The sequence below is a fragment of the Erpetoichthys calabaricus genome, chromosome 7, assembly GCF_900747795.2.
Source record: "Erpetoichthys calabaricus chromosome 7, fErpCal1.3, whole genome shotgun sequence".
Classification (NCBI taxonomy): Eukaryota; Metazoa; Chordata; class Cladistia; order Polypteriformes; family Polypteridae; genus Erpetoichthys; species Erpetoichthys calabaricus.
Window position 1 is genome coordinate 50,588,778 of NC_041400.2, and position 23,601 is coordinate 50,612,378.

The 23,601-nt window shown below is 40.1% G+C and overlaps 1 protein-coding gene across 2 annotated transcripts in view; it reads left to right on the forward strand.

Moving 5' to 3' along the window:
• The window catches only part of kiaa0825 (KIAA0825 ortholog), a 537,179-nt gene extending 524,180 nt beyond the window's left edge, over window positions 1-12,999 (forward strand). For both annotated transcript variants that reach the window (XM_051930183.1, XM_051930184.1), the window contains one exon: window positions 11,110-12,999. In XM_051930183.1, the coding sequence (XP_051786143.1) occupies window positions 11,110-11,233 (124 nt within the window). In that variant the 3' untranslated portion in view covers window positions 11,234-12,999. The remainder of the gene's footprint in view (window positions 1-11,109) is intronic.
• Window positions 13,000-23,601: the final 10,602 nt, after the last annotated feature.

Below are 23,601 nucleotides of genomic sequence, written 5' to 3' on the forward strand. Positions count from 1 at the left end.
CGTCTGTTTTCTATAACAGATTTATAAAATCAATATGTGTGTTAAAGTTATCCGCTAGTTTTCCTGTTAATCCAGCAGCACCAGGCCTGAATAAGATATTGCCATACTACAACAATTTCGGGGATACAGTTGCTTGTGCTTATTCCACAATAAATTCATAAAAACAGAAAGCATAGTGTTTAGTGGCCTACCCACGGACCCAGTGGCATTGTTGTCTGAGAGAAGTTTGCTCCTTTCCCCCATTCTCTCCTTAGATTTTTCTCAGGGTAGTGCAGTTTTCCTCCCACATCCCTTAAGACATTTGTCACAAGATGACCACAGCGAGGCGATGTCTTGCTAGTAATCATAAACCGAACATGTTAACGGTGCTCAAGGAATCGGAGGCACACAGTGGTTAAAAAGTGAAAATGCAATCATTTTATTGAAGGATAGTATCACAAACAAGTTTAATGGAGCCACAATGAACAAAATAATCAAAGGTATTCCAAAATTGAAATAAAGATGGTCTAAAACAAAGCAAAAATGATCCAAACACACCAAAATCAGCAAATTTGGATGGCCAGGATTAACAAAATAAAAATTCCAAACAGCCCAAAAAAGTACTTAAAATAAAAATAAAGGTTTCAAATCAGCCAGTAGCCGATATCAACTGGTATAATGATAACTCAGAAAATGTAAGAGTTTAATAAATGACTTCAAAAGATAAATGTCTGCTTTTATATGCAGCCAAAGACAGCTTGTGAAAACTACCGCACTCGTCTACTCTCCAACCACCTTCCTACAACTACCCAATAGGGGTGGGCAGATTGATCCAAATATCGATAATATCGATGCCAACGTTGGTATTAGTATTGGATTGATACTAGCATGAAGGGCTCAGTACTTTAGTTTCAGTTTCTCTCCTCTACTTTTAGTACGTTGCTCTCTTTTCATCAAAAAGTAGACATGTCTGTTGCAAACTCCGCTCCTTTCACATCTCGCATGCACACTTTGCTCCTCATCCTCCTCCCCTGCTCTGCTATGTTTTGTTGTTGTGTCGTCACGTGACTCGGTGGCACTGAACAGTGCAGAGTGCAGACACATAATTTTAGGCCACAGTCAGAGAGAGCATGATAACATGGCAGAGAGAAGGAGGAGTGTTGTGTGGAAGATTTTATAGTTTTATAGTAAATGAAAACATTGCAAACTGCGATGTGTGTAGGAAGGCTATTCGCTGCTGTGGCAATGCCACCAATTTATAGAAATACATGAAAAAGAAAACTCCGAGCTGCAAAAGAAACAAACAGAGAAGGAGGAGTGAAATCGCTCAGCCATACCCAGACACCAGGCACTGAGACAGATGTCACTGGCAGAGTCCTTTCAGAGAGGTAAAGAATATCCAGGTAGCTTACATAGCAGTGAAGTAAGTAATATTTTAGTCATGTCCAGGGGTGAAAGTAGTTTTAAATTCTTGACGGTACCACTGCCACAAATTTCATCGCTTCATATTGTTCACCTCTCCTCAGCTTCCTGCATCCTTGAAAAACATATTTCAGTATTTTAACAGCTATATGGAGTAGAAAGAAATTAGAAACACTTGACATTGTGTCTGTATAGAATATTTCCTTGGACACAAGAGCTTTGGGAGTAAAAAGCCAAAGGTTGAGAAGGATTGCCAATAATAGTTTGTGCTTTTGTTTACAATAGCTATTTGCATTTTATTTACTTTTCACAAATAATTGTGTGCACTTTGTTCATAAAAAATGCAGAGAAGTATAACGAAAGGGAGAAATTCTATTTTGTTATTATATCATTATTTTCTGAACAAAAACTCACTGAAAAGGAAGAATTTAAGTTTAACATTTTTGTTCTCCCGTAATAATTTTGTGCACTTTGTTTATTTAAAAAAAAAGCCAGAGCAGGGCAGTGAAAGGGAGAAATTATGTTTTGTCTTATATATAAACGACTACGTGTGGAAGTGTATGTGTCTGTCTGTCCGACCCGGAAGTGCGAGGCTACAGCAATGAAACTCAAAGAGCTGGCAAGGCAGCCCCAAGTTAAGGAGTCAGAGACAAACTCGCATAGCCGCTAATACACAAGTGAGGCGAGCACATCGGCAAAGCGAAACTTCCGAGGAGAGAGAAACTCACTTAGCCGCTGATAGACGAGGGGGGCGAGCACATCGGCAAAACAAAACCGCCAACTCTGTATTTCAGTTTTTTTTCTGACAATTTCAATAGTTTCTAGGAGCCCCGGCTTTTTACATACTAGCTTTTTATATAGTTGTTTCTGAACAAAAACCTCAGACTGAAGAAAAGAAAAATGTAAGTTTTAAAACATTCATTGTTCTTCAGTAATAACCTTGTGCAGCTTTCATGTTTGCAAATTCAGTTCATTACAGTAATGAAAAATATTTTTTATTTGCCTAAAAACTTTGCTTAAAATCTCTCCTGGGTTTTAACAAGCACATGATTAACTAATTAAGCAGAATTCACAAAATCATTTTAGTGATCGTGAAAATGCATTCAAATTTAGCATATTGATCATGCATTCGCCTCATAAATCATGAAACACTGCTCTCCCCTACATTAAAGTGCATAGGCTTCTTTTATAAGTAAAAAGTATCTGTATCTGTATCAGTGATTTACTTGTTTTTGGATCGATACCAAATTTTACAGTATCCACACCACTACTGCCCAACTACTCATGTGTGGCCTTTTATATCCAACAGAACAGCTTTCAGCCAATCAGCTACAGGCAAGAAAGTTCTGTTCTGAAAAGGGGTTTTTACACGTCATATGGCCACAAATACATCCTTTGCAATACTACTGTATACACCATATAAGATTTTTTCCCCATGGATCTCCACTGCAATTCTTATAATATAGTTAAATAAAACTAACGCCCTGCTATAATGCTTCTAAGCAAGCTTTATTAAAAAAGGCAATTGTCACCCCGTATTGCTGGCATGAGCTCTCACACAGCTTTTTAACTGATTACATGCTCAGGCCTACGTGCGCGTGTGCCATCTTTCCACACAAGGAAGAACTCTGAACGGAGAAGCTCGCAGCCGGTAAGAAACTGAAGGTAATGAAGACAGTAAACTTAAGTGTGAGCAAAGCGTTTCATAAAGACAATTCCTAACCTCCACAACTTATCTTTGCTCTGAAATGTGTTCATTTTAAGAAGCTGGCATGTTATCATACTACAATTCAAAGTTAGTAATCGCATATGCTGTCTGTCCCAAGAGCGGGATAGTGATCAGCTTCATCCTATCACAACATGAATGTTATATGAAGTGGCAATTCTGCATTTTTGGGGTGTGTGATTGACTATGTCCTGTGATAGAGTTGTACGGTTTCCAGGGCGTTTTCCTGGCTCATGCTCAGTGTGCCATGATCTGGAGTTGGTTTTAAATTTTTACATCATCTTCCTTGGCCTCTAAAAAGTAATTAGGGTATCATTTTGGGTGACTTAGAAGCCAGGAAATGTAATGGTCAGAGTTTTTTTTTAGGACCTTCGTGAAGATGTGATTTTTTTAAATGTCTTCCTGTGGTATCAATTTTTCTTTTTTTATGTTCATCGCCCGTTTTTTTTACTGTTTGTGACAAAGGGTTTCCAGGCTGTTGCTAAGCAGGACAACTAGCAGTGTGCAATGTGTAACATCATTACTGGTTGTCCAAGTTTGTGGATTTGTCAAAAGAAATAAAATTTGGGGTTAATAAGTGCTACTGTTGGATTCCTTGTTACAAATTACTTTCTGATTTCTGACCACAATTTACATCTTTTGATTTGGCCCCATTTCTTGATCCTTACTGGTTTGTGACTCTCTTGACACAGAACTTTAATGTCGTATCCTGAACTCATTTCTTAAATCTCTGGCTCCCACTTACGACAGCTGCTTTGTTTTGGTTATGATCTCGTCTTTTGATTCCACTCTTCATCCCTGTCATCTTCTAGTCAGCCTCCTATCAACTCTGAGTGGCATTAAGCTGGTTTGAGAATTCATGTACAGTAGAAGATTTTTAGCATCCCTTGTAATATGTGTCACAGGGAACTGGCAAGGAAGCTACTAGCGTAGCTTATTGTATAACACTTGATTTTTACAAATAATTGATAAAGGATGATGCATTGCCAGAGCTGAAAATTCTAAGCATATAAGGTCAAAGCGAGATCCAGAAATGAGTGAGAAAATCATTTTCAACAGAAACTCAAAAAATGCCAGTTACTTCTTTGGCTGACTCCTTTACTGTATCTAAGGCAACGTACAACATTTGAGATACAACTGGTTCCATTTTTTTGTGCGCCTGTGATTGGTGAGAAGTGCTGTGCAAGAACTTAACAGTTTGTACTATTATATTGTATGTCTGTGGCAATGATAGATTGGCCATTTAGTTTGGTGAAGAGGATTACTTATGTCCTGTTTTGTGTATTGTATTTACCCCATTTTTTGGCACCCATTGCATGCCCAACCTACCTGGAAGGGGATCTCTCTCTGAATTGCCTTTCCCAAGATTTCTTCCATTTTTTCCCTACAGGGCTTTTTTTTGGGGAGGGTGGGGTATTTTTCCTTGTCTTCTTAGTTAAGGCTGAGGGGCTGTCAAAAACAGGGCCTGTTAAAGCTAATTGAGTCATTCCTTACATGATTTTAGGCCATACAAGAAATAAATTGTTTTTGTAGTTTTGTGTTTTCCAGTGGGAGCACAGGCAGGTGAAGTGACTTGCTCATGGCCACACAGTGTCACTAGCTGGATTTGAACCCACCACCTCAGGGTTTATAGTCCAAAGCTTTAACCACTATACCACACCAAATAATAAGTCCAAAGTAAATACCAACAGTCAAATTAAAAAATAATACACAAAAATCCAAATTATAGATTTAAAAGTTATCTAATTGCAACATTTTTGTAACACAAAAATGCAAAAGCTTGAATGCCGTTGGTGCCCTCTTATATAAGATGTGACTGACTCATCATGAGACACAAGTCAAAAAAGCATTGCAACTGTACACAATAAAGCTGGGACCATAAAAACACAGCAGCAATGGAGTGACCAGAACAGCAATAACATACAAAGGGCAGAAAAGCACTAAATAATGCCAGAAAAGGTTATATCTATCTCCAGCAAGTGGGCCAGAAACCCTAAAGGGAGATCGCATGAGAAAACCACTGCTGTGACTTACAGCACCCAATCAAAATTAAAAGGACAAGTCCACAATCCCACACTATCGTTTTATGGCTCAATGTGTACCCTTCTGTTTAAAATTCTGAGTGTAACAAACATACAAACCAATTCATTCCTTTACCCAGGTTTTCATTCAGATTCTGGATGTGGTTGTTTTATTTCTTCACAGTGTATCAGTCAGTATCTGCAGGCTTGAGGTTTTATTTCGAGGACTGGGTCTCTTGTAAGCAAATGAAGAAAAATAATGCAAAGTACGTATAGTTGGACAGCTAGAGGCCTGTAAATTGTTTTTCATCTGGTAAAGATACAATCAATAGATCGTGTGCATATGTTCATTCACCATCTGAGTCAACAATGAGTGCATCTGTAATTGAAGTACATTGAACACGTAGTTTAAATAAATCTTTTAATATTCTTGTTTATTAACTTTTTTCTTGAACTACAATGTAACCATGTGCGGATGGCAACTCAAAGATTTATGCGTTCAGTATTTATTATTTTATTAATACTATCATTGGGCTTTTATATGCGAAAGTAAGACATGGCTTCACAAAGGAATCATCTGTCCATTTAATCATTAGTAGGCCAAAGAATTAGCATAATTACTGACCCCGAAATGAAGCCAGCCAGTATCCTGCTCATTACAGTCAGTAAGAAACATCGCAGGCATTCTACAGATCAGACTGTTCGACACCCGGAGGCCTCCAAACTAGAGTAAAAGTGTCTCAGATGGTCTAAAACTTTACATTTGGCAGGCTGCACAAAGAGAAAGGGCACAAACTAACAAACTCTTGGCACAATCTGTTTAAATCAAAGAAAAACTCCAAGCAGTATCGTGTAAAAATTAAGATCTTTTTCAATATGTGAGAGGTCATCATTTCTTCTTTTAATGTCAGCTGTTTGACAGTTCTCAGTGTCTTAAGCATATTTTTAAAGCCATTATTTTTTTTAATAATGAGACAATCACAGATTTTTCAATTTATAAAATAAGATTAGGGAAAAAAAATCATTTGACTTTTTGGAATTAAAGTATTTGCAGGAATATGTAAAATAGCTCCCACTTAGAAGCACAAATTCTCAGTTAGTCTTATTTTATATGTATGCCTCTAAAATATTAGAAACATTTAGACTGGTTATAATTACTGTATTACTTTTTAACCAGCTTACCCACTGCACGCCAAAGCCAGCAGAGCCATCAGACACCACGGCCGTCCTTCATACTCACACACAGTCACACTCGGCCTGTTGACAGTTGCTCTAAACTACTCTGTGATACCCTGGGTACCCACAGCCATGGGCACCATTCAGTTCCCTGGACACTGATAGTCATAATCTGAGGATGGACAAAGACAAGTGAGGACACAACAACAGTCATCGGGGCAAATGCAAAGTGCCTGTTTATTCAAATAGTGGCAATGTTCAAAAAAGTGCAGTGCAAAATCTTCAATAATAATTTGTAAAAACAGTGGAGTGTGAAAGATAAAAAACCAACAATAAAATCAAAGTAAAAATCAGCTTTTCTTTTCAATAATTCCCAGTGCTTCTTTTCTTGTTTTCGTTCTGTCTCATCTTCCCTACTTACCCTTCAGGTCTCGCAGCAGAGCTCAGATAGCGGTGAACATGGCCCACCATCTTGCTCTCATCCCAACCACCACCTGTCAGCATCCATTGGGACCCACCAAGCCGTGCTACCTCATCCTGCCACCTCTGTCAGCATCCACAGGACCCTTGGGGCACTCACCACTCCACACCGGTGTGCCATTCCCCTTACTCCACAATAGGACATCCCCAATCACTTCACTTCCTCTCATCCACACTGTTTCCGCCACTCCAATTCTGTGCTCTCACTCCTTATGTCTATCTCGTTTTTTAATTCCTTCTGTTTAATCTTCGTTGTCCCATCCTACAAATATCTTTTATACTCCTGTGAGTGTAGGTGCACTAATGAGGGATGGCGGCGTTGACCGCTCTCACGCATGTGAGCAAGCAATCAGTCAGTTCCTCCATTAAGTAGTCTGCGGCTGCAAATCTCTCCCACGCACACATACAACCACAGAATCTGAGCCACACTGCAGTAATCCCTCCTCCATCGTGGGGGTTGCATTCCAGAACCCCCCACAAAAGGTGAAAATCCGTGAAATAAAAATCATGTTTATATGTTTATTTTTATATTGTCATGCTTGGTTCACAGTTTTGCACAGAAACACAGGAGGTTGTAGAGAGACAGGAACTTTATTCAAACACTGCAAACAAACATTTGTCTCCTTTTCAAAAGTTTAAACTGTGCTCCATGACAAGACAGAGATGACAGTTCCATCTCACAATTAAAAGAATGCAAACATATCTTCCTCTTCAAAGGAGTGCGCGTCAGGAGCAGAGAATGTCAGAGAGAGAGAGAGAAAAGCAAACAATCAAAAATCAATAGGTGCTGTTTGGGCTTTTAAGTATGTGAAGCACCACGCGGGAAGCATATCGCTTGACAAAGCAGCCGCAAGTAAGCCCAGCAAGGAAGGGAGCAATGTGAAGGTAGTCTTTCAGCATTTTTTGGGAAGCGTCCATATTCCTCTAGGGGTGCAAACAGCCCCCCTGCTCACAATATATTTGAGGAGATTTATTTAATACGTAATATGTGCTTTGATTGGGTAGCTTCTCAGCCATCCGCCAATAGCGTCCCTTGTATGAAATCAACTGGGCAAACCAACTGAGGTAGCATGTACCAGAAATTAAAAGACCCATTGTCCACTGAAACCCACGAACCAGCGAAAAATCCGCGATATATATTTAAATATGCTTACATATAAAATCCGCGACAGAGTGAAGCCACGAAAGTCGAAGCGCGATATAGCGATGGATTAGTGTACTCTTAAAAATACCCAGCAACAGCGCTGGTCCTGTGGTCACGCCATGAACCGCTAGACACACTTCATCACATGCACATCTTTAAGATACAGGAGGAAAACTGAAAACAGACAGACAGAGAAGGAGCAACCTCCACACGTACAATGATCTGTATTAAACCACTGTTTGTTTTTGGGAATTATTTAGCATAAAAAAAAATCAGCTAAAAAAGCTTTAATAGTGTGTTTGACAAATAATTTTTAAAATGTGCCAAAATGTTTATTTGTTCTGTAAGCTAAAGTTGAAAATGAGAACTGTTTTGGTATTTAATTATTCAAGTCTAGCATAAATAGGACTAAAAACTGCACACACTACATTTTCAGAATCTTAAAGAAAATGTCGTACCTACTGCACATAAGCTATGAACTGCAAAAGAAGAAAAACATACAATTTGTAAATCACATATATTCACTGTTGTTTAATTCATTTATATTTTTATGAAAATGTACAGGGCTGATTTACTGATTTAAAAACACTTCACCCATCCATCTTTTAATCCAGTGACAGGTTTGTGGTGAACCAGAGCCTATCCCAGCAGCTCCAGGGGCAAGACAGGAGACAGCTGTGGACAGGGATTCAGTCCATCAGAGACAGGGTTAACTTAAAGTAGAACATGAACCTAAAATGTACATCTTTGGGATGTGGAAGGAGAGCCAGAGAAGGTGCCAGTGACTCTTCAAGGATCCAAACCCGTGTCCTGCAGCACTGCTAGCCACTGCACTACCACGCCACCCAAATACAAAAATGCAGCAGTTGCAAACATACAGTGGTGTGAAAAACTATTTGCCCCCTTCCTGATTTCTTATTCTTTTGCATGTTTGTCACACAAAACGTTTCTGATCATCAAACACATTTAACCATTAGTCAAATATAACACAAGTAAACACAAAATGCAGTTTGTAAATGATGGTTTTTATTATTTAGGGAGAAAAAAAATCCAAACCTTGGTCTGATGAGACAAAGATTGAACTCTTTGGTGTGAATGCCAGGCGTCACGTTTGGAGGAAACCTGGCACCATCCCTACAGTGAAGCATGGTGGTGGCAGCATCATGCTATGGGGATGTTTTTCAGCGGCAGGAACTGGGAGACTAGTCAGGATAAAGGAAAAGATGACTGCAGCAATGTACAGGGACATCCTGGATGAAAACCTGCTCCAGAGCGCTCTTGACCTCAGACTGGGGCGACGGTTCATCTTTCAGCAGGACAACAACCCTAAGCACACAGCCAAGATATCAAAGGAGTGGCTTCAGGACAACTCTGTGAATGTCCTTGAGTGGCCCAGCCAGAGCCCAGACTTGAATCCAATTGAACATCTCTGGAGAGATCTTAAAATGGCTGTGCACCGACGCTTCCCATCCAACCTGATGGAGCTTGAGAGGTGCTGCAAAGAGGAATGGGCAAAACTGGCCAAGGATAGGTGTGCCAAGCTTGTGGCATCATATTCAAAAAGACTTGAGGCTGTAATTGCTGCCAAAGGTGCATCAACAAAGTATTGAGCAAAGGCTGTGAATACTTATGTACATGTGATTTCTCAGTTTTTTTATTTTTAATAAATTTGCAAAAACCTCAAGTAAACTTTTTCACGTTGTCATTATGGGGTGTTGTGTGCAGAATTCTGAGGAAAAAAATGAATTTAATCCATTTTGGAATAAGGCTGTAACATAACAAAATGTGGAAAAAGTGATGCGCTGTGAATACTTTCTGAATGCACTGTATATTTATGTATGTCACCTTCTTGTGGTGTCCAGAATAGATTTCTCTGTGTCCTGTAGATAAAGAATGCAAAACAAGAGTATGAATTATGTCCATTTAAGTGTTGAGATTGAAAATGAATTTCAGTCAGTATCTAATGTAGAGGACATCTTATCAAGTCCAGAACTGTAGAGACCTTCTCCCTTGACCCAGTGGTGAGCTTTCAAAGAACCAATTAAGTCCAATCCGTGTCTGTTCTGGCAGGTACAGGACTAGTGAACCCTGGTGAACAGGTTCAGGCAGAAGCTCCTCACAAACTGTGATCCATCAGCTGAGTCCTCAAGGGCAGTTTAAGAGGACAAAGACACAAGTAGGTTACAGCAGGGTCTCTGACCCTTCAGGACTGGGTGGATGCTGTCTGCACTGTAGCTTCCCAGCATTGCATGGATTCACACTGATAAAGAACTGAAGCTGTTTGCATTGCATAAATGGCATGATGGTCTGGCATAATGGAGGGAGTTTCATTGTACATCTTACAGTATGTCACCCCTCTGCCGTGGCCTTCACTCACACGTGCACACCCGGGTGTACATAATCAAAATGCTCTCATCATTTATATTTTGTAGTCAATTGTGTAGAATACTCCAAATTATTCCCAAAGCTGTCTTTGCATGAGACATCTTGCAGTCCCATAAATTTCAAGGATCGTTTTGATCCTCAAGTTCATTCTTTCTGCTGTTGGCTCTTCAGAGTAATAAGGTGACACTGATTATCAGCAATAGAGGCTAATCTAGGAAACCCAAATTAAATGAAAAAAGAAAAGTTTATCGAAATAATAATAAATAATTCTTTGCATTTATAGAGTGCTTTTCTCACTACTCAAAGCGCTCAGCAATTGCAGGTTAAGGGCCTTGCTCAAGGGCCCAGCAGAGCAGAGTCCCTATTGGCATTTACAGGATTCGAACCGGCAACCTTCCGATTGCCAGTGCAGATCCCTAGCCTCAGAGCCAAATATTTTTCTTTAATCTTTAATTACTTCTACATTTTTACATTCTTTTAGCCGTGAACATCCAAATGATCTTGCATCACTTTTTTTTTTCAACCTTCATTTTTAAAAAGGCACCAAAATTATTTAAGGGCAAAATACTAAAATGGAATATTACATCAAAAGACCATCTGATTTCTTGCAGTTCCACGTGTGTCTTGGGATGACTGGGGTTTTGCTCCTTGATCTTCTGGCTGACCCACTTTTAAATACCTTTAAAAAAACTGAGTAGGGAAAAAAAAGGGAAAAGGTTTAAAAATGAATAATGATGTTATTTTTCTTTTTCTTTTCCTCTTGTCTTTTCATACAGGTGGGAAATGCAGGATTCCGCAGCCCTTGAAGAAAAAGAAAAGACGTTGGTGGCTTCCTTAAAAAAACTCTGTTTCGGTAAACCTGCAGCAGCTCAAGCATTTACAACACAGGAGCAAAGCTAAAAGTTAAATTCACAAATAAATAAATAAATAAATAAATAGAATGAACAACACACTTTTAATTAACAAATAATAACATAAAGCCGATGTGTTTCCCTTTTCAGATGAATGACGGGCTTTAACACTGGGGCACCCATTAATTAAGTCTCAGAAATCCTCACATGGTCTGCTGAACCTGAGGAGAAACATGCAGCTTTAATGGAGGGCTTTTGAGAGGAGACAGGTGAAATCTACTACCTCTTGCTTTTAATATATTTGTTTTTTTGGACTGATGAGTAGTACCTAAATCATAACTCATGAATATGTAATTTAATATGAAAGAATTTGAAAAGTTAATTAAAACACATGAGCGCTGCAAAACCAAGGGTGCGGGTTGTGTGGCATTATGTCCATGAATTTTTGCATCATTAATAGACTTCAAGTGACGCTGGAGTGAATGAGCACTTGAACTGTAAAAGCTCTTGAAAAACACAGTTGTGCAGATAAAACCGGTTAGGCAATCGGCCTCTTTACGGCACTTTTGTTAACAACTTTAATATTTGGTATCTTCACTTGTCTACCTAAACACATTTATGTTCTATTAAACTCCGGAAACTTGCTTATTTTTATTTATTCTGTGCACATTTCTTTGAAGTTAACTGTTCATGTATGCTGGCAGTTCATTTTTTTTGTACACACATATTTCTAAATAAAAGATTCTAGGATTGTGGGTAATATTTCTGTGATTATACACATATTTCCTTTCAGTGCTAAAAGCAGATTTAAAGAGGGGCCTGCCAAATTACAAGATGAAGGATTTTAACGGCAGTGAAACTCTTGCTATATTGTAGTGAAAGTGGCCGTTCTGTGTTTGCCACTGTTGACACATTGTGCAGTATAGCAGGTGCTGGTTTAGCGGCAGATTCCAGATATAGTGACAGAGAAGCTAAATTATAGATCAACTACACCTTGACATTCTCACCAGGATAGCCAGTAATTGGGCTTTGGAGAGAGCTCATTATACAGTCGTCACTTTTCATGCTTTATGCAATTATAATGCATATTAGTGCTGTATGGATATACATTTTATAAAGTAGGAGAGTGTATAAACAACGGAATACAAAGACTTTTAACAATTTTAATAGCTGTAATATCAGCATACATCAAAGGCTAAAGTTTTGCAAATTATGCCATAGGTATTCACATTTTAATAAAGAGGAAATACATAATAAATGCAGTAACATGTCACGTCAAAGTATGAGGACCTGATCCACAGTAACACAGGTGTTTGCAGAAGCAAGCGTTTCTACCACAGTAACATCTGTTAAATTGTGTATACATTTTGACACACTCTATAGAAATGCGGCAATACCCAAGAGTTTCATATATCACATTAAACTTCAGCATAACAATCGCATTGTCCAACTCACAAAAACTAAATTATTAAGAAGAAAAATCCATACAGTTTTTGAAGCCTGCTTTCTCCAGAGCAAAGCTGCAGCTATCCTAAGCAGCAATGGGCGTGAGGCAGGAAGCAGCGTAGAGCCCACTCAAGCGCAGGAAAACCCCAAGCCAGCTTAGAGCCCGCAAGGTTCTGACACTACATGGATGGCAGAGGGAAATATTGAAATAAACACAGAAGGGAATCATACTCACTTACAGTAGCTGGAAATGTGAGACCACAAGTGGTATCTGCTGTATCACCATGCTGCTCCCAAAGTAATCATATTTTTATGATCCCTTAAATCTATGGACTGCTTTTTCCATTGGGAGAAAAGTGTCTAGAAAAATATGTAGCATATACTGAAGGTTAATAATGTTTTTATTATATATTCATGTCTAAATATCTAATTTTAATATGTTGGGAAGGGGTACAAGACACTCTTCTTACTCATGGACATTTACACCTTAAGAACTTTGTTAGGATTAGCGCTGACCAGAGTTTCATTGACAAGAAGAGCACCTGAGCCACTGTACAACTTTCATGTTTGTCCACAACTGCGCTTGTGCATGTCTTGGAAATTGGACAAAATCCTGGCAAGAACAAACCAGGCCTGGGCACTTTTGTTAGAGGACAACCCAGGAAGTGCCTGGGAGGTTTGTCAGGAGCTACAGAGCCTCAATAAAGAAAGCCTTGCAAAGGCATGCTGTCTGCCATTTTCCATCTTGAGAAGACCTCACTGTCTTGGTGGCCATATTGAGATGGAAAGTCTGCTTAGCCCTATGGCAGGATGCCTGGAGATGGAAGGACCGGGAGAGGGGCAATATCTGCCCCGGGGTGCAAGAGGGCAGCCCCCCTGTATTACATCAGGGCCACAGATTTTGAGCTTGGAAGCTCAACCCTGTTGGGGTCTGTGGCCATCGCCAGGGGCGCCTGGACAATCCTGGAGCCCTGGATAGCAGGACTTCTGCACACCAGGAAGTTCATCAGGGTGCAACTGGAGCACATCCGGGTGCAACATAAAAGGGGCCACCTCACTCCATTCGGGGAGCCAGAGTCGGGCAGCAGAGGACGGAGCTTGTGAGAGAGGAGTGGAGGCGGCAGAAGAAAAGACAGAGAAGTAAAAGGACCAAGCTGAGTATTGTGGTGATTGGTGCACTGTACTGTGCAGAAGAATAATAAATAGCGTGTGTTTGGACTTCTGTGTGTCCTTGTGTCTGTTTGTGTCCGGGCTGATCTACCACAGCCCTTTGCAGATGATGACCTGAGCAACGCTGAGAAGAAAGAATCGAGTGTAACTACAAGTTTGTGTGCTGCCTGACACTACACATCTATTTATAAAAGCCACTTTCTACCTGCTTTTATATGGTACTAGTTATAACAAAACTTATTATCTATAAAATACATAAATAATATAATTTTTTTCTCCTGCCTATTTTTTTAAATGCTTAGAGTTAAAGAAATAAAAGGAAGGGAGGACATGCTGAATTACAGAACCTGATAGAGTAGAAAGTGTAGAGATTTGAGCCGTTTTGTTAAGATCCACATAATAAAAAATATTAATGAGAGAATCGGGTCACCCTAGGACCCTAAAATGACAAAACGGGTACGACAGCTTATACTAGCAGGATTAGACTAAATGAAGCAACATTTCTAAAAAGGCTAGGCAGCAACACATTTTTAAAAATGACTTAATACCTTAAAATCCCTGATAACGTTAATTGTGTCTGTCCAAGCGTTTACAAAGTCTGTCCAGGAGACTCCATAGTGGCTGGAGGTTTTTGTTCAACTCAACTGCTTAATTAGAAACCAGTCCTTGAAAGCACAGCTGTTATTTCATTTTACGGCTTGCTAGTGTCTTCATTCTGCCACAACAAGTCATTCTTATTCCACTGATTGTTTTCCTCTCCAAGAATATCATCCAAATGATTTGTAGCCAGGACTGGATTAGTCGCTTCTCAGTCCTTCACATTTTTCTCTTCATTTTCCTTCCAGATATTTTATTAAGTCAGATAGTACACAAATGAACCACACCGCTGTGAATAGAAACAAGTTACATGGAGAACTGCTGCTTTCTTTGTCATTTGCCTCTTGTTGCTAATAAAAGCCATTAAAAGCAGTGAATGCAACTGTTTACGACTAAAATAAGCAATTAAGGGTGAAGAATCATAACAAGCGAGGCAGCTAAAATGAATAAAATGCTGCTTGAGCAATAAGGGCGTCAACAGCAATTAAAGACTTCTCAGTAGCCTCCTTTATGTTTACTGCAGGACAAACATGGCAAGAACGTTACATTTTTTTCATCAAGAATGTTATCATTTGTAACAGAAACATGTAAGTAATAAAACATAAATACAGTAAAAACGGCATTTCTAGTCTCCACTGCTGTACTGATGCTGATTTAGTACACATCCTTTGTGTAATGTGTTTTGAGACAGTCACCAACGCACCACGCGATGTTGCAATCTGGACAATATGCACACTTTATTGACATTTATTTCACGTGAGATGCTAGAATGTCAGTACCAAACCTGCATGATTGGCGTGCGCCATGTTTTATTGCGGGCTTCTATGGCACAGGTTTTAGTGACTTCCACATTTCTCCTGAACCGAACGTTGACAGTTGCCGCAATGTGAACAGTGCTTAGGAGGCAAACGTCTAGCTTGTTTTGCACTTAATCACAATTATTGTGACTTTTTTTTGTCACATATTGAAGGTTCACGTAACTGAATTCAATGGTGGACTGAATGGTCGTACAGTGCTGCATCGTGCATTGGTTACACTTTCTTTTAAATTGTCATCAGTATCACTCAGTTTGAGCAATGGTTCAGTTTCAGTTCATTCTAAAGCTGCCTTTAAGGCTTTTCATTTGCCATTCTGTTTTTTTGTTGGAGTCTCCACCCCACTAACTTTAGAATTATGATAAATTGGCAGAAAGAATTGAAATATGCATTTTTTGCAGCAGTATTTGTTGTTTTATCCACATGATGGCAGCAGAATATTATCCCTAGAGTTATGCGGGCTTAACACCATAATGCATATCAGTATATTCACACCAAGCCTGACTCGGGTTTAAATGTAATTGCATGGAATTCCAGGCCCAAGTCACACTCAGGATTAACACAAAGGACGTTAAGAAACTGGATTGGAACAAACACCTGTAGCCACTATGGCCCCCCAGTACTTGTTCTTCTCTTTCCCCCAGTGACATCCCAAGGTAACACACTCCAGAAGGTCCTTGGAAGCTTCTGTACAGCCAGATAGTTAGAAGCAATTCTTTGCATTTGTGTCGGCATGTTCTTTAGCAGAGACTCCGGTTTTCTGGAGATCCTCTCAAACTTTTGACCAGACTTATTTAAGGTTGGGTATAAATAGTGTGAGAGACTTGGTACTGCTATAAATTTCAAAGGAGGATTGAAACCATACTGAATTTCAAATGGTGGTTTGCCATAGAACAAATTTTAGGAATACTGCATTAATGGAAGGGTGTCTTTCTAATTGAACTAAAATGAGTTGATATTTCTCTGGTCTGATCATTACTGTCATGGTTGTCAATTGGCAATTCAATTTCTCATCACACAGTGAAAATATAGCCAAAATCAACAACTGTGAACTGTGGACCTCAATCAGAGATTATGGAGTTTGAAAACCTTTGTAATGGCTTTCCTGTGATGGAGGTAAATTGGTAATAAAATGTATAACAATTCTCAAGGACAGGTAGATGAACTTATTGGTTGTAGGATTCCAGGAGTACTGCTATTAGCAAATTTGATCCTTCTGTTTGTTTCCCAAGGCCTTCCAATAATCCTTTACATCTACTGTCATGCTTTTTCTTGAACTTTTTAGTTCTTACATTTCCAGGATAGCTAGATATTGACGAATTATGACTCCAATACAAAACCTCTCCTCTGACTAATTTTGAGATATAAATCAATCCTCTTGGACCCTTTAAAGATGCACTTGGTATTGCTGGGCTTTCCTTACCTGTTCCAAAGTATCTGCATGATCATTAATATTAATCGCTGCCTTGAATTGTTCTGCAGGAATTATTTGGTTCTGGCACTGATCAATACATGGGATGAGGGAGCCTCAGTCTTGACGGTCTTGTTTCTGGCTGTACATTGTTATGACATGGAGTCTTCCACATGGAAAAAGAGTTGTGAGGCCTCCACAAGGATTCACTGTCTAGGCTAGGCCTCCCTTGACTACTTGGAAAAGGCCTCACTCCAATGGTCCTAATCCCAGCTCCTCTGGCCTGCCTCAGGATCAGAAATGAAAGTAAGGGAAGTAATCAATTGATATGTGAATAAAAACAAATAAATAAATAAATAAGTAAATGTATATTGTTCAGATATTCAAAATGGTATTTCAAAATAAACTTAATAAGTGTCCCAGGAGGAAGCACTGAATTGCCTGAGAAAAGTTGGCAGTAAAGATCCCAAATGTGCTTCTTAGCACACCGTGGTGGAATGAGCCTGCGGCCAAAACTGCTGCAACAGAGCGCCTCCTGGAGTGGATGGAGGGGATTTTTATGATGGCATCCAGTTTTGGTACCATCCTCTTTTATAGTCCTACCACCACATCTACTTGAAAAGGCAGAGAGCTCTCTGGATTCCGAAGTACCAACACCGTTGTAAAGAACATCTTTAGTTTGTTAAAAGCTCCTTCTACCTCAGAAGACCAGGCAAATTTATTGATGGACTTCTTGGTTATCTACTGTATATATATATATATATATATATATATATATATATATATATATATATATATATATATATATATAAGTCAATGTGTGTATATATGTATGTATGTTCCAGCATCACTTCCGAACGGCTGGAGCGATTTTCATGAAACTTGGTTCATATGTTTCTCATTGGTCGACTAAAAACACTGTTGGGTGAAATCAACCCTAATCCCCCCCCTTCTGAGTAGGGGGGGGGGGGTGTTGCGGTCTTGTAGGCATGTTATCATCCAGTTGACACTTGGAACAACCACCACAGGACGAACTGGAGGTGACTGCCAGCATTGTTTATGTTTGAGCCCACCGCGCCCCTGTTACTTTTGAAATTAAATAGAGTTGGCCGGTTCTGAGCGTCAACTGGATGATAACATACATACAAGACCGCAAGACAAGCACATTAGTGAGTCTTCATTGTTTGTTAGTTTAATTTTATTTTTAAAGTTGTGGTTTTTTTTAATTATATTTTTTTAAGCAGTTAAAAAAAAAACACTTTATTTTCCTCCCGGACAATGCCGGGTATTTCAGCTACTATGAGCGAAACAAGTGCTGAAATTTTTACTACACTGTAAAAGTTCACAAATATACAAATCACTGGACTCATTTAATGGATGCAGTCCTGGATAGCTTGAACTTTGGTTTAGTCCATACTTAAGCCATTATGGAAAGTTTGATGCCCAAGAAATAAAACTGAGAATTGAATGAACTTGTATTTCTCTTTCTTAAAGTACAAGAGTTTTTTTCTTAGATGAGACCGAGCTTCTTTATGTCACTCTAGATATAAAAAACAAAATATATATTCAAACTAATATATAAAGCCCAGTTTTTCTTCTTCAGTTGGCTGCTCCCGTTAAGGATTGCCACATGGGATCATCTTCTTCCATTTCTTTCTGTCCTCTCTCACCACATCCATAAACCTTCTCTTAGACCTTCCTCTTTTTCTCTTCCCCGACAGCTCTATCCTTAGCATCCTTCTCCCAGTATACTCAGCATCTCTCCTCTGCACATGTTCAAACCAACGCAATCTTGCCTCTCTGACTTGAGCTGACCCTCTAATGTCCTCATTTCCAATCCTGTCCATCCTCGTCACACCCAATGCAAATCTTAGCATCTTTAACTCTGCTACCTCCAGCTGTGTCTCCTGATTTCTGGTCAGTGCCACCGTCTCCAACCAATATAACATAGCTGGTCTCACTACCATCCTGTAGACCTTCCCTTTCACTCTTGCTGATACCCGTCTGCCACAAATTACACCTGACACTCTTCTCCACCCATTCCACCCTGCCTGCACTCTCTTTTTCACCTCTCTTCCACAATCCACATTACTATGTACTGTTGATCTGAAGTATTTAAACTCATCCACCTTCGCCAACTCTACTCCTTGCATCCTCAACATTCCACTGACCTCTCTCTCATTTACACACATGTATTCTGTCTTGTTCCTACTGACCTTCATTCCTCTCCTCTCCAGGGTCTCCTCAACCTTCTCCCTACTCTCACTACAGATCACAATGTCATCAGCAAACATCATAGTCCACGGGGACTCCTGTCTAATCTCGTCTGTCAACCTGTCCATCCCCATTGCAAATAAGAAAGGGCTCCAAGCTGATCCTTGATGTAATCCCACGTCCATGTTGAATGCATCCTCACCACTGTACACTCCCCTCGTACATATCCCGTACAAGTCTCATGTACTTCTCTGCCACTCCCGACTTCCTCATACAATACCACAACTCCTGTCGAGCCACCCTGTCATATGCTTTCTCCAGGTCCACAAAGTCGCAATGCAACTCCTTCTGGCCTTCTCTGAACTTCTCCATCAACATCCTCAGAGCAAACATTTATTATGTAATATATAAATATTATATAATATATAAAGCCTAATACATGACGAAAAATATCATTCACAAAATACTGACAGATGACTGGAGCATTTGCCAGTTGACATGGCATTACAAGGTACTCATAATGCCCTGATGCTGTCCTTCATTCGTCTCTGTCTCATATACAAATTAGATTGTGTGCACTCCTTTGCTCTAATTTTATGATAATTGAGGAAAAATAAAACAAGTTAAGACTTTGATTTAAATTAACTGTAAGATTTTACACTTGAGGGCTGTCAGGCATACAAACAATCCACCCAACTGCATCTTCCTCACTCAGTACAGCCTCCCACCATCAGCTTAGCACATGGGCAGAGAATGACGAGTTTAGCAAACAGGAGCACATGGGCAGAGAATGATGAGCTTAGCAAACAGGAGTGTACATTAAAGGCAATTAGAAATGGGGGGGTTGACCCAACAGAAGCAAAAAAGAAAAATGTATCCAGCAGGAGATGCTAGCTCCCCTGGAAATCAGCTCTTTTAAAGAAGAGCAATAAAACAATCCTTCTCCACACCTTGACTTTTCCTTAATGTTATTCATTTATAGTCAGTTGATAATTGGGTAAAAGATACTTTCTTTTAAAGGTCTATTATTTTCTCCTCGGTTCAAGTACACTGTAAGCAGAGAGCAGGACCAAGCACAGTGAAGAGAAAGAAAAGCTGTCTTATTTATTTGAAGGTGCTTTACATGTTTGCATATGTAAAACTAGATATTTATACAGTTTTTAAAATCCCTCAATACAATCATATGAAAGTATTTGTTGTTTTTGCTTAGTCACACCATAAACTCTACAAAGGTAACCAGTCAAACGTTGCGCTGTACACATATTATTATGTTCACACTTCCATATTTCAGTACCTCAAAACCCCATAACTGTAACCCTGATCACAACAGCAATACATCCACTGCCATACCCTTTTGTAACTCTCACCTGAGCAACCAAGCAATGCGTCAATGGTCACAAAAAGTAACCAGAGACCATAGCAACACCTCAAACACTGGGCTAGTGTGTTCACATGCAATAGCATTACAAAAAGCACTGACTACAATATATATTTACATAAAGTCAAAAAGGAGCGAAGCACAAATTCTTACAAAACTAGTGGGCAAAACACAGGTCCACATTTCTCAATCTGGCCATAGACGAGCTAAAATCCCAATACAGGCAACGAGTCAAAGGACCGTCTTGACTCCTTTGTCTACTCTGAGGCTGAACAAGGAGAGACAAAATGCAGTTCAAAAAATAGTTTTGTTACAAATACCACAAGGAGAAAAAGTAAAAACAAGTTCAATAACCAGGACCTATTGCTATAATGGGCTTCTCAACAAATGTGCTCCTCCCTGAATACCATGTGAGATGTTTGAAGTTCCAGACTCATAGACTCCCCAGTGTTTCCCCCACCAGCTTTGAGCTTCACTCTTAAAAATAACAGCTCTTTAATGGCACTATGTGGTTCTTTACTGGGTTGTGTGATTCCTCGTAGAACCATTGCTTGACAAAGCACCATTTTCTTGTGGGAAGGGTTCTTTACATATGAAGTTGGTTCCTTGTGCTTTGGAAAACTTCCTAATATATAGAAATAAACTGAAATATTTAATGTGTGGTAGACCTCCTAGCAGGATACTAACTGATTAAGAAAACCTGGACTTAGCGTGAGTCACAGCACGTATACAGCAAGAGTCCTTTTTAAATCAGGATCCATTGGTACTTCACAACTCTTTTACCATCTATTCACATTTATTTGCTATGTGGATCCGGTTACAGATCCAAATAAATAAAGATCCTTCCTGCAACCTTTATGAGGATTGCTCTTGTGGGAACCAAAAGTGGTTCCCCTGTAGCATCGCTCTGAAGAATCGCTCTGAAGAGTCTTACCTCTTGGCTCCTAAATTCATCTGCAGACTGCTGGGATGTGGCTTTTGAACCTACAGCTTCCAGCCCCACTGCGATGTTAAAGGTTCCACTCCAATGGCGAGCAGAGGAACATTCATAGCATACAGGCCAGCTTGCAACCTTTTGTCACACCGAGTGACTCCTGCTCCATTACCCAGCATTCCCCACTATCCTCATCCATCCATTGTCCAACCCGCTGAATCCGAACACAGGGTCACGGGGGTCTGCTGGAGCCAATCCCAGCCAATACAGGGCACAAGGCAGGAACCAATCCTTGGCAGGGTGCCAACTCACCGCAGGACACACACAAACACACCCACACACCAAGCACACACTAGGGCCAATTTAGAATCGCCAATCCACCTAACCTGCATGTCTTTGGACTGTGGGAGGAAACTGGAGCACCCGGAGGAAACCCACGCAGACACAGGGAGAACATGCAAACTCCACACAGGGAGGGCCCGGGAAGCGAACCCGGGTCCCCAGGTCTCCCAACTGCGAGGCAGCAGCACTACCCACTGCGCCACCGTGCCGCCTCCCCCCCACTATCCTATTATTGTATAATACTACCAGGGATGTTAACTCCTGGGTTTCCTTCTATTAACAAGAAGCGTAGGATTGCCATGTGGTAAAGGTTTAAGTACACAACTAACAATAGCCAGTGTACTGTTCATCATGATGTCCTACTGACCAACTCTGCCCTCCACTCTCTATAACTGCCTGTAATCCCAGTCGCAGATGAGTCCTCCTCCACACACTAAACATTGGGCTTGATTAGGCACATGGATCACTGGACATGGTGGCACAATATTAGGGGCAAAAACCCTAGCCAAGCTCCTCTTTTTGCTGCGCTCCCAATAACTAAACAGTAAATTTAGATTAGTGAAGTCAGAGGTGAAATGCTCTTTAAAAGTTAAGCCAATGGTGGAGAACATCCTACTTCTTTAATTTAATGACAGTGCTTAACAAATTACAATGAGATAGCTGTGGATAAAGTCTTGTGGAAAAAAGTCCAAAGTAACATTTGAATTCACACACAGGTTCAAACAGCCTGGATGGTATAAGCAGAGGTCGGTGTTGTGTGTTTGGCCTCAGACAACAGGACTGGGGTTTTCCTGACTAGAAGGGTTAATCCTCCAAAGGCTAATTTACTCCAAGAGTGCTGTAAATTAGATGTTTCATTTCCCAGTTCCTTCCTGTCAAATGGAAATACAGAGGATTCAGAAAGGATTCAGATCCCGTCATTTTTTTCACATTTTGTCATGTTGCAGCCTTGTGCTTAAAGCATTTAAATTCATTTTCCCCCCATCAAGCAACACTTATTATATTAGAGTTTTAGAGACATTTTGTCAATTTATTAACTATGAAAAATGAAATATCACATTGACACAAGTATTCAAACACTTTGTTATGACACTTGATATGTAGATCATGTGCATCCCATTCTGTTGATCACTGTTGAGATGTTTCTGCACTTCATTTAGAGTCCTCCAGTTGTCAATTAAACTGATTGGCCATAATTAGAAAAGGGACACACCTGTCTGTATAACATCCCACAGCTGACAACGTGTATCACAGCAAAAGCCATCCCATGAGGTTAAAGGAATTGGCCATTGAGCTTACAGACAGGATTGGACATGGACACAGATCTGAAGAAGGCTACATAAAATTCCCAAGGGCACAGTGGCCTTCATAATGTAAGACGTTTGGAACAACCATGACTCTTAATGCTAGCCAGTCTGGCAAACAGAGTAATTGTGTGAGAACGGCCATGGTAAGAAATGTGACCAAGAATCCAATGGTCACTCTGGCTGAGCACTAGAGAATCTGTGTGGAGATGGGAGAAACTTCCAGAAGGACGACCATCACTGCAACACTCCACCAATCTGGGCTTTATGACAGAGTGACCAGAGAGAAGCCTCTCCTCAGTCAAAGACACTTTGAGTTTGCAAAAAATGCACCAAAAAGTCTCTCGGACTGAAAGAAACATGACTCTTTGGTCTGATAAAGCCAAGATCAGCATCATGTCTAGAGGAAGCCATGCACCACACATCACCTGTGCAATACCATTACAACAGTAAAGCGTGTGGTGGAAACATCATGCTGTGGAGTTGTTCTTCAGCAGCAGAGACTGGGAGACTAGACAGTGTTGAGGGAAAGCTGAGCAGGGCAAAGTACAGAGGTATCCTTAAAGAAAATCTGCTCCAGAGAGCTCTTGAACTCAAACCAGGCCAAGGGTTCACCTTCCAGCAGGACAATGACCCTAAGCGCAAAGCAAAGACAACACAGGAATGACTCAGGCTCAAGTCTGGGAAAGTACTTGAGTGGCCCAGCCAGAACCCGGACTTGAACATCTGTGGAGAGACCTTCAAATACAGTAGCTGTCCACCAATAGTCTCCATCAAACTCCACAGGCCTTGAGAGGATCTGCAAA